Source organism: Rhipicephalus sanguineus, chromosome 7 (assembly GCF_013339695.2).
Source record: "Rhipicephalus sanguineus isolate Rsan-2018 chromosome 7, BIME_Rsan_1.4, whole genome shotgun sequence".
Classification (NCBI taxonomy): Eukaryota; Metazoa; Arthropoda; class Arachnida; order Ixodida; family Ixodidae; genus Rhipicephalus; species Rhipicephalus sanguineus.
The window spans coordinates 128,646,001-128,661,095 of NC_051182.1; the positions used below are offsets into that span (position 1 = coordinate 128,646,001).

Sequence of the window (15,095 nt, forward strand, 5' to 3'; positions counted from 1 at the left end):
CTATCTCTCTCACACACACACAAGCAAGCACCCACATACATACACACAATTATGTAGCGAAGTGCCCATGTTATGCGCCGAAACCTCAAAGCCTTGACAACTCGTATAAGGGCTAGGCGGAAGTCCGCTGCTCAGCTTCCCTCACTGACCTGTCCTCTCTGCACAATCCAAGCCACAGAGGCAACAGAAGACCTTCACGAGGTCTGCCTTACACCAGCGACCTGCAGGGCCTGGGGTATCAGCCGGGCGACCACCTTACCTCAGATAATAATAATTGTTGGGGTTTTACGTCCCAAAACCACGATATGATTATGAGAGACGCCGTAGTGGAGGGCTCCGGAAATTTCGACCAACCGGGGTTCTTTAACGTGCCCCTAAATCTAAGCACACGGGCCTGGAGCATTTCGCCTCCGTAGAAAATGCGGCCGCCGTGGCCGGGATTCGATCCTGCGACCTTCGGATCGCAAGATCGGATCGGCGGGTGGACCTTGCATGAGAGGCACTAGACACATAGCCCTCTGCACCGGCCGTTCCTGCATATTTTCCAGGAGACAGACGGACTTCTTTTTTTTTACTTTAGCTTATGCATCGCGCAAATACGAAAGAGTGCGTTAGAAATGCCGTTGTCAAACGGTGCATGTTCTGCAGGTATTTTCCAGAGGGGAACTGCCTTTAAGGGTATGAAACCGGGTGGCAATAAATATTGTTTGGTGAATGTTTGCAAGATTCACTGGGTGATTTGCATGCCAGTGCTTCTCAGAACGCTCCAGCGGCCGATTGCAAATCGGTGTGGAATACGTACAAGTTCGCGACGCCGCTCGTAGGGGGAGGGGGAGGCCGAAGGGGGTATCAGTTTCACAGCTGCAGCTCACTGTCGCCAAAGCGTGGGATTCCCTGGAACTCCAGCGGCGAGAATTACGGCGTTTTTATACGATTCCGAGACAAATTGCTTCAAGTGGTGCTAGCAGCCACTTTACACGAAGAATAATGAGGACACTTTATTATCGAGCCCAAATCGCGGAAAGTGCGGGGGGGGGGGGGGTGGAAGCAAAACGGCAATAGTGCCGCGACAGCCTCTTGCGTAACACGTAAACTACTGCCACGCTAGGCACTCTTAAATCAAGACTTAAGTGGCCAAGAACAAAAGAAAGAAAAAGTGGCTCCGCCAACGCAGTGCCCTTGGATTGCGGTACAGGACTTCATGTTAAAGTACACGAACTAGGGAGGGATTCTCCCGGATACTGAAGGATGCCTGGAACGTTTCTCTTTTTTTTTTACGTGATACAAACGCGCTAAGAAATTTGTGTAAATCTAGTTTATCGAGAACCATTTCGCTTGTGCAAGCTAACGACAGCAATTAAGAAGCGGCCACTACAACATCACAGCAGGATAATACGACAGCGCGTTGACCGCTAATGTCGCGCAAACAGGAAGGATAGAAGAAACCTATAAAAAAGTTATTCTGTGCACAAATCTCACGACGTTTCATACTTAAAATGGTGCAGTACCTGAAAGGGTATTTTTCATGCGACAGATGGGATCTTTATGTTATATCGTCAGGTCCTACCAGAGGTGCCATTCGTATGGTCAGTGCACATATTGTCGCAGTGCTATATTAAATGTGAATGCATCGACTAAATGAGGCATTCCTACATCTTTATCACTATCAAATCGTCATATCGTTATCACTGCCATATCCTCCCTCGTATCATCATTATCCTATACACCATGGAAGAGAGTTCGACCACTCCAATGGAAGTAGTGCACACTGCACTATGGCTAAGTACTGCTAGTACATGCACATCAACCACGTCAACAACTCCGCACAAATGCATCCATCACCAAGACACGGGACTCAGCTGGACTCCGACATGAACAACTCGTGTATCAAAATTTGCTACAAAAAATCGTCTCTCTCACCTTCTGAAGACAACTTTGCATGATGCCCCCTGTACCGCGGCGTAGCCAGAAATTTCTTTCGGTGGAGACACGTCCTTAATCCTAAGTGGGGGCCGTGCAGGCAAGTGTGGTCGAGCGCCATATTGTGCTCTGTATCCCATGGCAGAAGAAAGAAATTTCGGGAGGTGCACGCGTCCGGGGTGCCACGTACCCCTAGGCTACGGCCCTGCCCCTGCACTCCCTCCAATATTTTAACGGTGCGGTGTAAGCGGTTTCCTCAGGCCCTTCGCACGTTACAAATAAACTAAGCCAGAACTTCGCAACGCTACGCGGTGTTAAGTTAGCTTACGGGGTGTTTCAGTTCGGGCCAGCTACGGAGACAGTCCATGTGGCCGGCACAGAAGGCAGCTGCGGCCCAGGTTAATGGAACGCATCTAGAACCTCCTGGAGGACATCTCTGCAATATGGCACCACCTCGAGCATACAAGTAAAAGCTGTAAGAAAAGACAAGTTAGCGCTGTAGTTTAAAACATTTTGACTGTACGAATATACACCAAAGACAAAACGTCGTAGCTTAGACAAAGCTCGTAAGCAAAACCCGCCCACGCTTTCGTGTGAGCATATACGCAATCTTACCGTAACGTTTCCAAAGCCTCCTGAACTGCGGCCATCTTTTCTAGGCAGCAAATAAAGCAAAATAGTTTTTTTTTACTTCGATTCCGTCTTCTCTAAGCTTCCTCTCTTGCCGGTTTCACTAGAACTTTGTGTTACGAAACTTGAAAGGGTCTTTGTCAGCTTAGCTGTCCACTTATCGCCCAACTCTATGGTCTACAGCAAGCTTTGGATCACAGCAAGCCTAATTAAGTCAGCTGTCGATGGCAGAGCGGTTAGTTAGTAGTGGTGGCACCACATCTTCGTGACGTCAAAGTTTGTATCTTGTCCGCACTCCTGAAAAATTTCGCGCTCTTTGAGCCTGATCTTGACCTCCCCCAAAACCCTTCATCCATTCCTCATGCATCTCCATTAACACTATGCGTTATTAACTTCGATGTCAGGGAAGCAATGTCACGCTGACTCGCTCAAGCCCTTTCGTGACCCAAACGGTATGCACCGAGAGTGCAGCGTTCGAGCAAGGCTACGTAGTACGTGAGATATATTGCAGCGATTATCTCCGGGTAGCGGTACGTGTACGCAGGTGGACGAGATAAGCCCTTGCGAATGTGTGCAAATTTCTCGTAGTGCATGCCCACAGGAGATGCTGCACATTGCATCTCGATGCCTTGTGGCTACGTAGGTAATGTGCAAATAAATAAAAAATGTATTGCACCGGATCTAAACCTGCTTCTCTTCGCATGAGGGCATCTGACGGTGTGAATAGGAAGGAACGAGAGGTTGTTAATGAATGGCTCCGATAAGCAGCGCGACAGGAAAAGCGCGGACGGGAAAGGTCGCGAAGCGAAAGTCACACCGAGTCGGTTTCTTCCACGGAAGAGATGTTATCTGAGACGGGAGCAAGACGGCGCGCCATATTTCGCATTGCCTTCGCTCGTGTTCGCACTTACGTCCACTCACGCTATACTCAATGGCACCTCACATTGGGCGCCAAAAGCGATACAAGAAATAAAGCAAAAAAAGCCTAAATGAAATCCGAGAGGGCGACGATGGAGGCAGAATTGTTTGTCGACACTCGTTACAAGGCGAACGTGTTCATTTATCGCGTGCTACATGGGCTGAGAGAGAGGTATATATATAAAGGAACGGTGTCATCCTTTTGGCAACGTACACGCGCGCACGCGACCGCATCGGTTTCGCCGAGGACTTCGTATCGTTCACTCCACCTACGGAAACTGTAAAGGAAAAGCCATGAGAGTTTTCGTGAGTGTTTATCCTATATTTTTGAAACTTCAAACTGGAACCTCAGGGGCAAACATTTTCTTGTTTAACGCACGTGCTTATGCGGGCGAGTTCATTGGATTTCGGCCTATTAAATAAACAGCGCCCGTGATACTAAAGAGCGCTGGTAGATTAGGCGCCCGTTAAAGAACACCAGATGGTCAAAGTCAATCCAGAGTTTCTAGCTACTGCGGCTGCCAACCGAGCCGCCGACCTCGAATCCAACGCCCAAACACAATGACTAATGAACAACGTTGGCACGCCTACATTGTAATGACTAACTATACCATTGATTTGCGACCGCAGGCTCTGGTCTTGTGCTGCCTGCTGGCGGCTGGCGTCCGCGCCGTGCCCATCTACACCTACAGCGTTCCCGTGGTGCAACAGGCGCTGCAGCACACCGTTATCCAGCCCGCCGTGCGCACCGCCGAGCACCACAGCACCGTGATCGAGCAACACCCGGGGACCTCCGTGGTGCAGCACCATCCGGGAGTGGTGCACAGCGACGTGGTGCACCACCATCAGCCCGTCGCCGTGGTCCACCACCATGCGGTGCCGTCGACCGTGGTCCACCACACCGCACCGGTTGTGGAGAACGCCATCGTTCACCACGCCACGCCCGTGGTGCACCAAGTGCTGCGGCCGGCAGTCGTTGCCCAGCAGAGGGAGCTGGTGTACACGCCTCACCACGAGCACGGCTACTCCATCTCGCAGACCAAGGTGACCCAGCCAAGGTCCAGCGTGGTCGAACACCATCCGCTTACCGGGTACGTCATTCTGATCTCAAGTCGTGCGCACTACAGCATAGGCGTGCACATAGGGGGATTGCAGGGGGACGTTCCCTTAGACTTGGCGCCCACCTAGTCATCCAAGGGTGGCGCCAAGTCTGCCCCTTATCTCAGTTGGACCTGCCTCGTCATTGTTTAAAGTGTAGGGTTATGGACGCGCCGGTTTTGACGACAATGGCGACCGAGCGCCCCTGATGGTGCATTCCACACCTGGAAATGTGGGGACCAAAGGCAGGCCGTTGTGAATATGATGCCATCGTTTGTGTTCATGTATGCATGCATTGCGAAGCTTGTTTCCTTTCGGGCTCGGCCAATGAGGGGCGGGAGGAGGGAGCTCCTGCGATACTTCCCCACCCCCCTAATGGAGGGCCCTGCGCACGCCTGTGCACTGCAGGACGAAGGGTTTTCCCAATGATCTTTGGAAAATTTTACAATTGCCGTAATTGAAATAACTCCGGATAGGGAGGCTCTACCTAAATTTACAATGGGCTTTCTTGCTCTGCTCTGCTATACGTCCTACTTCACAATCTTCAATTGGGCCTAAATCTCATCACTGATGAAGTGTCACTTGCTTTCTTGAATTCGAGTTGAGAATCTCCCTCTAGGGGCCTTTAACCTTCGCCTTTATCAGACCATCTTCCATGGTACCTGCCATAAGCAGTAACTGGAACGCGAGCATAAAAACACGAAAGTAACAAAAAAAGACTCGAAGTTATCAGAAGAGACTACAACATGTGAAATCGTGTTGTATTGCTTCTTCAAACGGGCAGGATAGCAAACCAGAGGCTTGCATCTAGTTAGAGTCCCCAGTTTTTAAACTCTCTTTCCCTCTCTTTCTTCCTGATTAAACGTGGCCTGGACTCCACCGCTTGTCGCGGAGCCCGCACTATACCACTGTTAGAAATGCTTTCGCGAATTAAGAAACGCAATAACGAAGCCGAGTCCCTTTCATTTTTCTCGCATATGAATGTGCGCTGATGGTGCGAAAGCTACAGGACGGTAAACTTTTAACAAGTGTTGTTTAAACGAATTTTTGAAGCAGTTTCCCTGACTTAGCGTCACGAAGACTGGTTAAAGAGCGGAGCTGCTGGCGTCATATCGCTGTTTCAGCCCTTGACTTCGCTCTATAGTAGTTTTGCCACCATCTGCACTGTTTAGCCAGTCTTCGCGACGTTAAGTCAGTGAAGCTTCTTCAAGTTCCACATCCACACCGTTTAGTGGAACGGAGGTGAGTAGAGGGGCTTGCCTAATTTCTGTGGCGCATACGATGAAAAGTTTGTGAACAGGGGGTGTGCTGGAGCTGACGTTTCGACCAAGCGGACTTGTCTTCTTCAAGGCTGCAACTTTTGACTGCAGCAATTGCCTGCCCCTGTCTACGAATTTTTCATCACAAACTTCCATCTTCCCTTGACTCCTGCCTTGTTTTTTGTACCCTCTAGGATGGGCAGCTTCTTTATTTTTTAGTGCACCAGAGGTGAGTTGTGCGGCTTGTCCAATATCTGTGGCACATAACCGCTAGGAGCTGCTTGGCTCATACTCGCTAGGCTTGTAATGGACAACCTCATTTTTATTGGACCAGAGGTGAGTAGTGGAGCTTGCCCAACTTCTGTGGCATATACCCGCTAGTGGCTGTGTTACGCTCCGCAGGGATTAATCTCGACCTTAAAGAGCTCCGCTATTAAAATTCCTCAACTCAGACTGCATGTGCCTCGCAGACTTCCGTACCGGCAGACCGACTACCACCACGCTCCGGTTGTGACCGGTTCCCGGAGCTCGGTGCATCACAGCAGACCTGCCACCGTTGTGCAGAGGACGAGAACCTTCCTCATCTAACCACTGCCTCTACAACCTTGGCCCTGGGTTCGATTCTGCCATCACGCAAAGTGGAGTCCAACGCGTAACAGGCTGAAAGAGCGGCGACTGAAGATGGAGAGGCGGAGAACAGGACCCCCACATCGCTTCGTCTGTGGTGTCCGTTTGTTCGTACTCAGTCACGCCGTTTCTGTTTAGTTTTAAAAATGAAATGACAAGCCCTCACCGAGATGTCAATAAAATTTTACGTCGTGCTGTCCCCTCACGCATTCTTCGACATTTTTATTCAATAAATCTGTTCATCGACTCTCTAATGATGAGTTCTGACTTCTCTAACAGTGATCCAAGTCGTCCGAAAGGTTAGTGAGAAGGAAAAACAACTTCGGTAACAGAATAACTTGTAGAGCGCTTGAGCTTCGCCTTCAAGAGTAGAACGCGATAGCGTAATCGGGCCCCGTGCGCATCGCCTTCTCAATTGCTAGCCTAGCTTCGGTTCTCAGTGGATGCTTCAACCGTGCCGCGAGCAAACGAACGTTTGTGTGCGTGATACTGACCGTTTCAAACTATCCTAGAATGCCTAATACGAGTACGGTTGCGATGTGCTCACTACGCCATAATTCTTCCTTTAGCGAATCAGCGAAGGGCCAATGCACGTCCGTGTGACAACACGTGAACCTACTTAGCTGCTCACTTTGTTGCTGCATTTGCTGCTGATGATGATTAAATATGTCTGAGCGCTTTGTAACGGGCGGGCTTTTAAAACACCCGCTCGTTGCGCAATTCACATGTTCTGACGCCTGGCACGATTCTACGCTTCTGCCACGCAATATTATGTACGTTAACCCTTTATATCCCAGGTGCCACATTTGTGGCAGTTTTGTTAATTTTTTTTGCCTCAAGGTTTCACTATGGGACCGCTGATTCCTTGCTGCCACAAACGTGGATATCCAAGCTTTCGCTTACGCTTGATAGATGGCACTACAGATACCGCACTTGAATGCTCCATTTATTAGCAATAAAGTTTATTCCTCCTCCTTCTTTCATTGCAAACACGGACGCCACGTGCGGCCGGCAAAGACGGCGAGCTCCAGGCTTGTCAATGCTCCTCTTTGCTTATTACTTGTAATATTTAGTTATAAATGACGGATGCATGAAAGAACTTTATTGAGGTCCAATAGGTCGTCTAGTTTCCTAGCCCGAAGCGGGCCGCTCCCACGTTGGGACCGAAAGACCTGGCCTTTCGGCCGCTTCGTGGGCCCGTTGGACTGCCCATAATTGTCCCTCTAATGTCGGACTGCGCAGAGCTGCGTCCCACCGCTCTTCAGTGTTTTCCTTGTCGCTGCGTAACGCGGAGCAACGCCAGAGCATATGAGTGAGATCTATGGTTTCGTGGCATTTGTGGCATGTCGTAGAAGTAGAGAATCCGGATAAATCTTGTTAATTAACAGCGGGTTCGGATAGGTTCTTGTTTGTAAGAGCCTTAGCGTAATGGCCTGTGCTCTGCCTACGTTCTTCTTCGCGAAGCCTACGGAATGAGCCTAGTTTTTTGTATTTTGGTATCATTGGTTATTGTCAACTGTATGTGCAGTTTAGGCTTGCATACACGTTTGTGGCACTCAGGAATACGAAGTCCAGCTTCCGGATAGGCAAAAAAAAGTGTACTGCAGTTTGCAGTGCGTCGCAGTTCTGTTTATTTTTTAATTTACCGCAAATGAAGTTTTAGAGCATATCAATTCCTTAAAAAAAATTTTATTTATGGAGGCAACAGTTCACAGCCGAGCAAATACAATAAATTCTATTTCAAAATGAATATCCAAGCGGAAGCGAAGATGAAAACTTGGAAGGCTGAGATTGCAAAGGAGAGTATATTTCGTCGGAGAGACTGCCACGCGCGGATGGCGAAACCTCCACAGACAGTGAGGATGAAGAAGTTGAACTTACATCGACTCAGATGAACAAAACAAAATATGGCACTGGGTGAAGAAGGATCTCAAGATACACTGTGGAGAAGAACACATATTACCTGTGTGTTCATATATACAGAAAAAAATCAACTGCTTTCAAATGTTTCATGCTTCTTGAAAGCCCTTGAGACTTCAATGGATGCCCCCCTATTTTCAACTTCACATTCCTGACTGCAACAAACATGGCAGTAATAAAATTCTTAGAAAATGTATATGTTATTGTTGTTAAGTTTGTTCCAGGAATTACTTTGAACGAAAACTGTCTGAAAATATCATTTTCGGTTGCGGGCACTGCGCACGCTGTATGTGGGAAACAAAGTGTCAAATAATATTCTTCCCTTTACGTGACAATCATACAGTGATTTTTTTTTCGAACCAGTTTCAAGCAATGGCATGGCTCTCTGGTAGGAAACATGCTTGCCACGCAAATGGCCTGGCTTTGATTCGCACTCGAACCGAAGATTTTCATTATATTTGCATCTTTTTCGATCTTTCGCTCACGTACAACGCAGATTCTTCGCGCACTACCAACGACGCCGACACCGGATTTTCTGCGAAGCAAGCTCTTTAACGCTGTCACGTTAGTACATGTGTGTGTTTATGAGAGTATGTGTTGCAGAGGGAAATCCCCAAGGCATGACTCTCAGAAAAACCGATAGTCAGGTCGATGCTCGGCGTGTGCATCGCAGGTATAGGGCTCATTGTTCTAAGAATTCGTTCCAAAAAGTGTTTTTATGAGTTTTACGGTGCTGTAAATATACATTGGAACAGAGGCAACAACGTGAGATGATCTGCTGTTAGCATGCACACACATCTGCGCTGTGCAGAAACGGTTGTCGGCCGCTAAGTTCGGCAGCTGTACATTTGTGAAGACTCCTATATACTGCACACACATCACTGTTGTAAGAGCATGTATTGTCAGAGATTTAGTAGGGGGCTGTCAGTGCAGTGACGGAGAAAGGGTGTAAAAGCGACGGATAAAGTTGCACTTAGCATTCCAATGACTCCGCGAGGTATTAAGAAAGAGCAGGTGACGCTCGCTTACAGATTCCACTCTTGATGAGTGTTTAAGAAGTGCCAGTGCTCCATAGTCTGGACATCTGGCGGTATCATCGGTGAGGTGGTCATCAATGGTGCTCCACCGTCAAGGCTGAATTTGCATGCGTAATGTGACCATGGTATTCTCCTAGATTGCTGACAGCGCTGCAATACAGCTCAACTGTGATATCGACCTTCCTTATATGACAAACTATGCAGGCCGGCCGCCACTTAACTACACGTGTAATTGGAAGTTTCGAATCTACCTAGGTTACATTAGCAAAGTTTTTGGATAGTAAGTTCTCTTCGCGATTTGCCAGACGGCTTCGCTAATGATACGTCCAGGGTCACCTATATGGTTGAAATTTCTTATGAGCAATTCTAGTGCAAGACACTTTCGTCAATTATTCAGTACACCATATGTGAACAGAGACCCCGCAACTTGAAGATTACCCTACCAGGTCGAAACAAGCCGTCAACATTCTGGACTTCATGTAGCAGGCCCACACCATACCACGAGAGCTCCAAGGGCGTAGTTGATGGAGGCATCAACCTCTGGACCTCCCTAGAGCAAAGACCTCTAGAAGGGCAACCTAACGGTGCCTCCTCCAAAAAGTACAAAAAAACAGCCATCTTCCAAATGGTCCTATAACTCTTTCAAAATCGTCGCGATCAGCGAGTTTGAATCTGCAATCTAACGGTCTTTTCTTTTCTAAACGAAAGGGACGCTCGCCTCTACGGACAACCATATGTCTCTGCGGCTTTTTTTACGTTTGATAAAATTGGCCTTGACAGCGTTGAAAGAGAGTCACTGTCCTCCTGAGAAAGATAAGGCTTCGAATGTATGTACGTGCGACAAGACTACTGCAGCGCGCACCGTGCACGGTCGCAGCAGTAAATATTAGCTCTTCGCATCACACACTCTGCTGAGATACCACGGTGTCACCAGATGGGGCGAACGATGAACGTCGCGTCTATTAATTAGCTTCGCGCTGCATAGCCGTGACGTTTATGGTGGCGTAAATGTCACGACCGGCGCCGCGGACCGCGAATCTCGAGCGAGCCCGCGGGAATCGCTCCGCGGCATCGCTATCGCGGCAGGACACCAAGGTCGCAGACTGGCGAGGTATCGACGTAAACCATCTTCATTACACGGCGACCGGCGTTTGTTTTTCTCCTTTAAAAATACATAAAGGTATTGCCCTTCTGCCTTTTCTTGTTCATATTGACTTTTCGTATTGAGATTGCTGGCTTTTATGGCGTAGATCATTCACTACAACACTGTTGCTTATCTGGTCTGTCAACAAAAAAAGAAAGTTCCAGTGTGGCCAGATGTGCGAAGCATTGACAGCGAGAGCGAAGTAGTGGACAAGCACACGAGCTAAGCTTCGTAGCTTTATCGGTTGTAGAAGGTGCCGCGAACCTAGAGGCCCGTGCACCTAGATTTAGGTGCACGTTAAAGAACACCAAATTGTCAAAATCTTCGAAGCCCTCCACTACGGCGTCCCTCGTAATCATATCTCGGTTTTGGGATGTAATACTCCAGCAATTATTATTAAGTTGCCGTAAACGTTCCCGTATTGTGTGGACATGGTATTTTAGTACTAAGAACATATTGACTTTCCGTTTGATAGACCGAACCCACTGTTTGTTAAGTGCTCGACTGTGTCGAAATGTCCCGATGAAGCCGCACGTTTGATTTTATAGGCTTTTCACATCCACAAATTAGGTTATTCGCGCGTGAGACAGTCAGCTGTGTCACTGCTTCACGACGAGATATTATTCTTAGCTGAATAAAAAGACGCGTTTACCGCGCATGTATCACCTCCCCCTCCCAGTTTCGGGGCATAAGGTGCACTTAAAGTGCTTGAAGGAAATATTACACTTTCCTGTCATCCATTGCTGTTATTTGCCCCCTCTTATGTCCAGTTTAGCGCGCTGTTTCCCTAGCCCCTTTCACCTTCCCAAGTAGAGGGTAGCAAACCGGTATTTCCTCTGATTAACCTCCCTGTCTTTCCTTTATCTTTTTTTTATCTCTCTCTCCCTAGGCAGTATGAACGAACCAGCCTAAATACGCACGCTTTTCCATCAGCTTACTCCGACAGACAACACGTTTGAAGCGTCATGAAACAAAATGTCTTCAGCCCACAGCAAGTCCGCAATCTCATATCCTTTTATTTACTCCCAGGGCATAACGGGTTTTTTTTTTTCGAAACTGTTTTTACTCCCCCATACAAATCTCCTGTGCACATAGACGGCTCTGAGCAAGTGCGAAGCTCCGTAAATGTTGATATTTTAGTTTTGACATTAAAGTCAATCTTCGCATGGGGCATGTACTGACATCGACACTAGCGTGACGTCAGGCTACAGTATTATCAATTACGCTGACTCCACGCACCAGTAAGGTTAGTTGTGATGACGTCAGGTACCAAAACATGTCCGCTTGTACGTCACCAACGGAGCCACGGAGCGGAGCGGTCTTGGAGACGCGAACAAGCTCCGATACAAAGACAAATACTCTCTGTGCATCCTGGTTGTTTCGCAGTCGTTCGATGATTGCAAAATACCCGCGCATTTTAACGTAACCTCGGACGCACAGCTCCGGGAAATTCATCCTCGTAGGTCGACAAGTCGCCTCCGCGAACGCGAGGAGCCTCGCATACGTCTTGTCGCCGACGATTTCTATATACAAATTAAAACACGTGGAAAGATGAGCAGACAGATACGGCCTGCGTGCGTTCCTCGGCTGTCGATCTCTTCGTTCCCCTCCGGAATGACCAATATTCGGAGATACCACGCCCCGTTGCTCTGTATAGGCCTGCACCGGCAAAACCTACCTCGTTAAACTTGTTTTTGTCGCATTCTCTTCGACCTACGCAATCTTTCTGTCTCGAAAACACACTACGCTGCATGTCTCGCCCTGGACAGCGACACGGAATGAGGATGAGGGAAACACTGGAGCGAGAGAGAGGCGACGACGACGCTCCCGAAAGCTGCAAAAAAAAAAGCACGAAGTATTCGCGGCTAATCTTAAATCAAAACAAGGCATCAGCGGCAAAACGTACGCGAGCCCTCGTCGGAACGTAAATGGAAAAAACGAGGTGAAATGCTGCCTTGTTGACGAACCAGGTGCCTTGCCCTCCCGCTGATAGCTCGTTTGCTTATTCTCGAAATAGATCAGCGAATCGAGAAGACAGACTCTTAGGTGGAGTATAAAAAGCACACCGCCTCGTTGCAGAACACACACTCGTATCCAAAGAAGCCACCGGCACTCAAAGCAGCTACCTTCGGCTTACTTCACAAAGCAAGCATCATGAAAACTTTCGTGAGTACACGTCACCCTCTTAAGCTTCTCCAACCTAACATAACTTTACGTAGCCTAGCCTGACCTGTAGCTCCTCAGGGACCATTGCAATGTGCTAATGTGCTCAGAGAATGAACGATGACGTTGCTACCGTTGCACAGTATATTTCATTGCTAAAATTGTCGAGTTTTAATGGTCGTGTAGCAGTGAACGTTATATTGAAGACAGTACAGCTCGCACATGTAGAGGTGCACAAATTCATCGAGCAAACTAAACGGGACTTTAGTAAGCGTGTATGAATACTAACATTCCGAGCGTCAGTCATCTTGTCGTTACGTATAGACATTGTTGAAGGAACGGAATGAGCTCTAAAGCTCAGCACGTTCAGAATTTTTGTTACAGCGTACACCCGTAATAAATACAAAAATATGCAGAGAATTTATCAACTTCCAAGCGATAATCACACGTGACGCATACATGAAAACATGACTTGCCAGTATTCACTCGCAAGCCTAGCTGTCCATTTAGTACCATAACGTTTGAGAGTAATGTTCTTCCGCTATAGCCTTACGAATGCGGATTTAAATCATCCGCTCAACATTGCCCAAACAAGTGACTATAGTAGGGTACAACTTTAGAAGGCAGCGACGTTTCCTCCTCAAAAGTGTATGCACACAAAGCTGCACCAATGAAAGCGTACTCTAGGTTGACGTCATGAGCCGGACGGCTGCCGGTGATCCTGCCGTCAGACAATGAGGCTGAGTGCGTGAGCGGAACTCTTTGTTAGTCGTGGAGGCGATCGGCTGCCGTGCTTCGGTCATCTCCTGCCTTGCCTTCTTAAGTTGTGCCCGACTATAGCTTACTGCCATCTACGACCTTGCTCATAGCTGAAGCGCCAGCTGCTAAGCCTGTCATTGTTCCCGGTTTCTTTTACAGCTTTATCGCGTTAGGCGAATAAATAAGATATCTCTAAACGATTCTTGTCCTTCGCCAGACCTTGGTCGTCGCTTGCCTCCTGGTGGCCGGAGCCCACTGCGGCGCCGTGCTCACCTACGGCGTTCCAGCCGCCTATTCTGTGGTGCACCAGCCCGTGATTCACCAGCCCGTGGTGTACCAGACCGCGGTCAGGGCCCCTGTTGTGGCGCACCACAAGGAGCTGGTGCACGTGCCTCACCACGAGTACGGCTACGCGGTCGAGCAGAGCAAGGTGGTCCAGCCAAAGTCCACCGTCGTCCACCACGATCCACTCACCGGGTGAGTAGACGTTCCTTCTTTAGCGTTGTTTCATGTTGTTTCATTGTTGTTTCATGCCGAAACATACAGTATACCAATGTTTTTTTTTTTTGAGGGCAAAAAGAAAGACAAACTGCTTTTATCAAATCTGTCACGAATAAAAGTACAATAAGATAACGAGAGCACCGCGTACGCTGTTAAGCTGATACCACTGAGTTCTTATTCGCAATAATCTCGCCAGGGTCTATGAAGGCGTCCTTAAAAATACTGGGAAGGATCGTAATAGCGGTGTAATATAATCCTAAAGTACCCTACGAACTGTACAATGTCTTGTGATCATGTCGGGCCGTTGGATCTGGAGATAGTCGCGCATCACCCGATTCCTTCCATTATTCTACTTGAGAATATAACTTCGTAATTATATGGCTGAGAAACGCTACTGCTAGAATAACGACACTTATAAGCTTATAACAATGGCAATTCAAATGCAATAAGAGTGCTACACTACTAATTACTGCATTACAGTTAAAGGCTACAACACTGTCCCCTGTACCTTCATTGGCTTAATTTGTCTGTTGTTTTAATTAGGGCGTGTAACAAAGAAACGAGCCCTTGATCCATTTCCCTTGTTTCGTTCAGGCGCGGAACATGACTCTCGTGAGCTTAGCGACTGCGCGAGAACTTTCGTTCTAATCGTGGCGATGTTGGATGCTCAGCGATGCAACCATCTTTCTTTTGTTTTTTGTTTTCTTTCCGAACAGCCTTCCCTACCAGCAGACCGACTACCACCACGCCCCAGTGTTGACCGGAGCCCGCACCTACGTCCACCACAGCCGCCCGGGTTACGTTGCCGAGCGCACCAAGACATACGTCCTCTGAAGATATGCCACTCCCAAGTGATCCTGCACCCGAACCCCACGTGACCAGCTGTTTGGACAGCCATACTGAATCCTTATAGATGTATCGTTGCTGCTAATAAATACAGATTTATATTTAGTCCTGAACGTGTCCGTTACTTAAATATGTGACGCGGACTCTAATTGTTCGCCGATGTAGCTACGCAACAAAAACTCACAGGGTCCCTCATGGATTCGCCTAAGTCGACCCGAAAGCGAAGACCATCTTCTTCTTTTTCTTCTCAGTCAATATACTGATCCTCGGCCG

The 15,095-nt window shown here is 48.1% G+C and overlaps 2 protein-coding genes across 2 annotated transcripts in view; both read left to right on the forward strand.

Annotated features, from left to right (window-relative positions):
* The window catches only part of LOC119399896 (uncharacterized), a 45,120-nt gene extending 30,261 nt beyond the window's left edge, over nucleotides 1–14,859 (forward strand). The window contains exons 1-3 of the mRNA XM_037666784.2: nucleotides 12,642–12,719; nucleotides 13,693–13,952; nucleotides 14,693–14,859. Coding sequence (XP_037522712.1) covers nucleotides 12,708–12,719; nucleotides 13,693–13,952; nucleotides 14,693–14,810 — 390 coding nt within the window. The 5' untranslated portion in view covers nucleotides 12,642–12,707 and the 3' untranslated portion in view covers nucleotides 14,811–14,859. Of the gene's footprint in view, nucleotides 12,720–13,692; nucleotides 13,953–14,692 lie in introns of the transcript that reaches the window.
* Nucleotides 3,679–6,695, forward strand: LOC119399895 (uncharacterized). The gene is made up of 3 exons (XM_037666780.2): nucleotides 3,679–3,774; nucleotides 4,099–4,559; nucleotides 6,296–6,695. The coding sequence occupies exons 1-3, from the start codon at nucleotides 3,763–3,765 to the stop codon at nucleotides 6,411–6,413; spliced, it is 591 nt and encodes a 196-aa protein (XP_037522708.1). The 5' UTR covers nucleotides 3,679–3,762; the 3' UTR covers nucleotides 6,414–6,695.
* Nucleotides 14,860–15,095: the final 236 nt, after the last annotated feature.

What these genes read in the sequence shown, in the direction of transcription:
- LOC119399895 (XM_037666780.2), top strand. An exon ending in GAACACCATCCGCTTACCGG is followed by an intron (nt 4,560 to 6,295) that starts GTACGTCATTCT and finishes TGTGCCTCGCAG; the next exon opens with ACTTCCGTACCGGCAGACCG.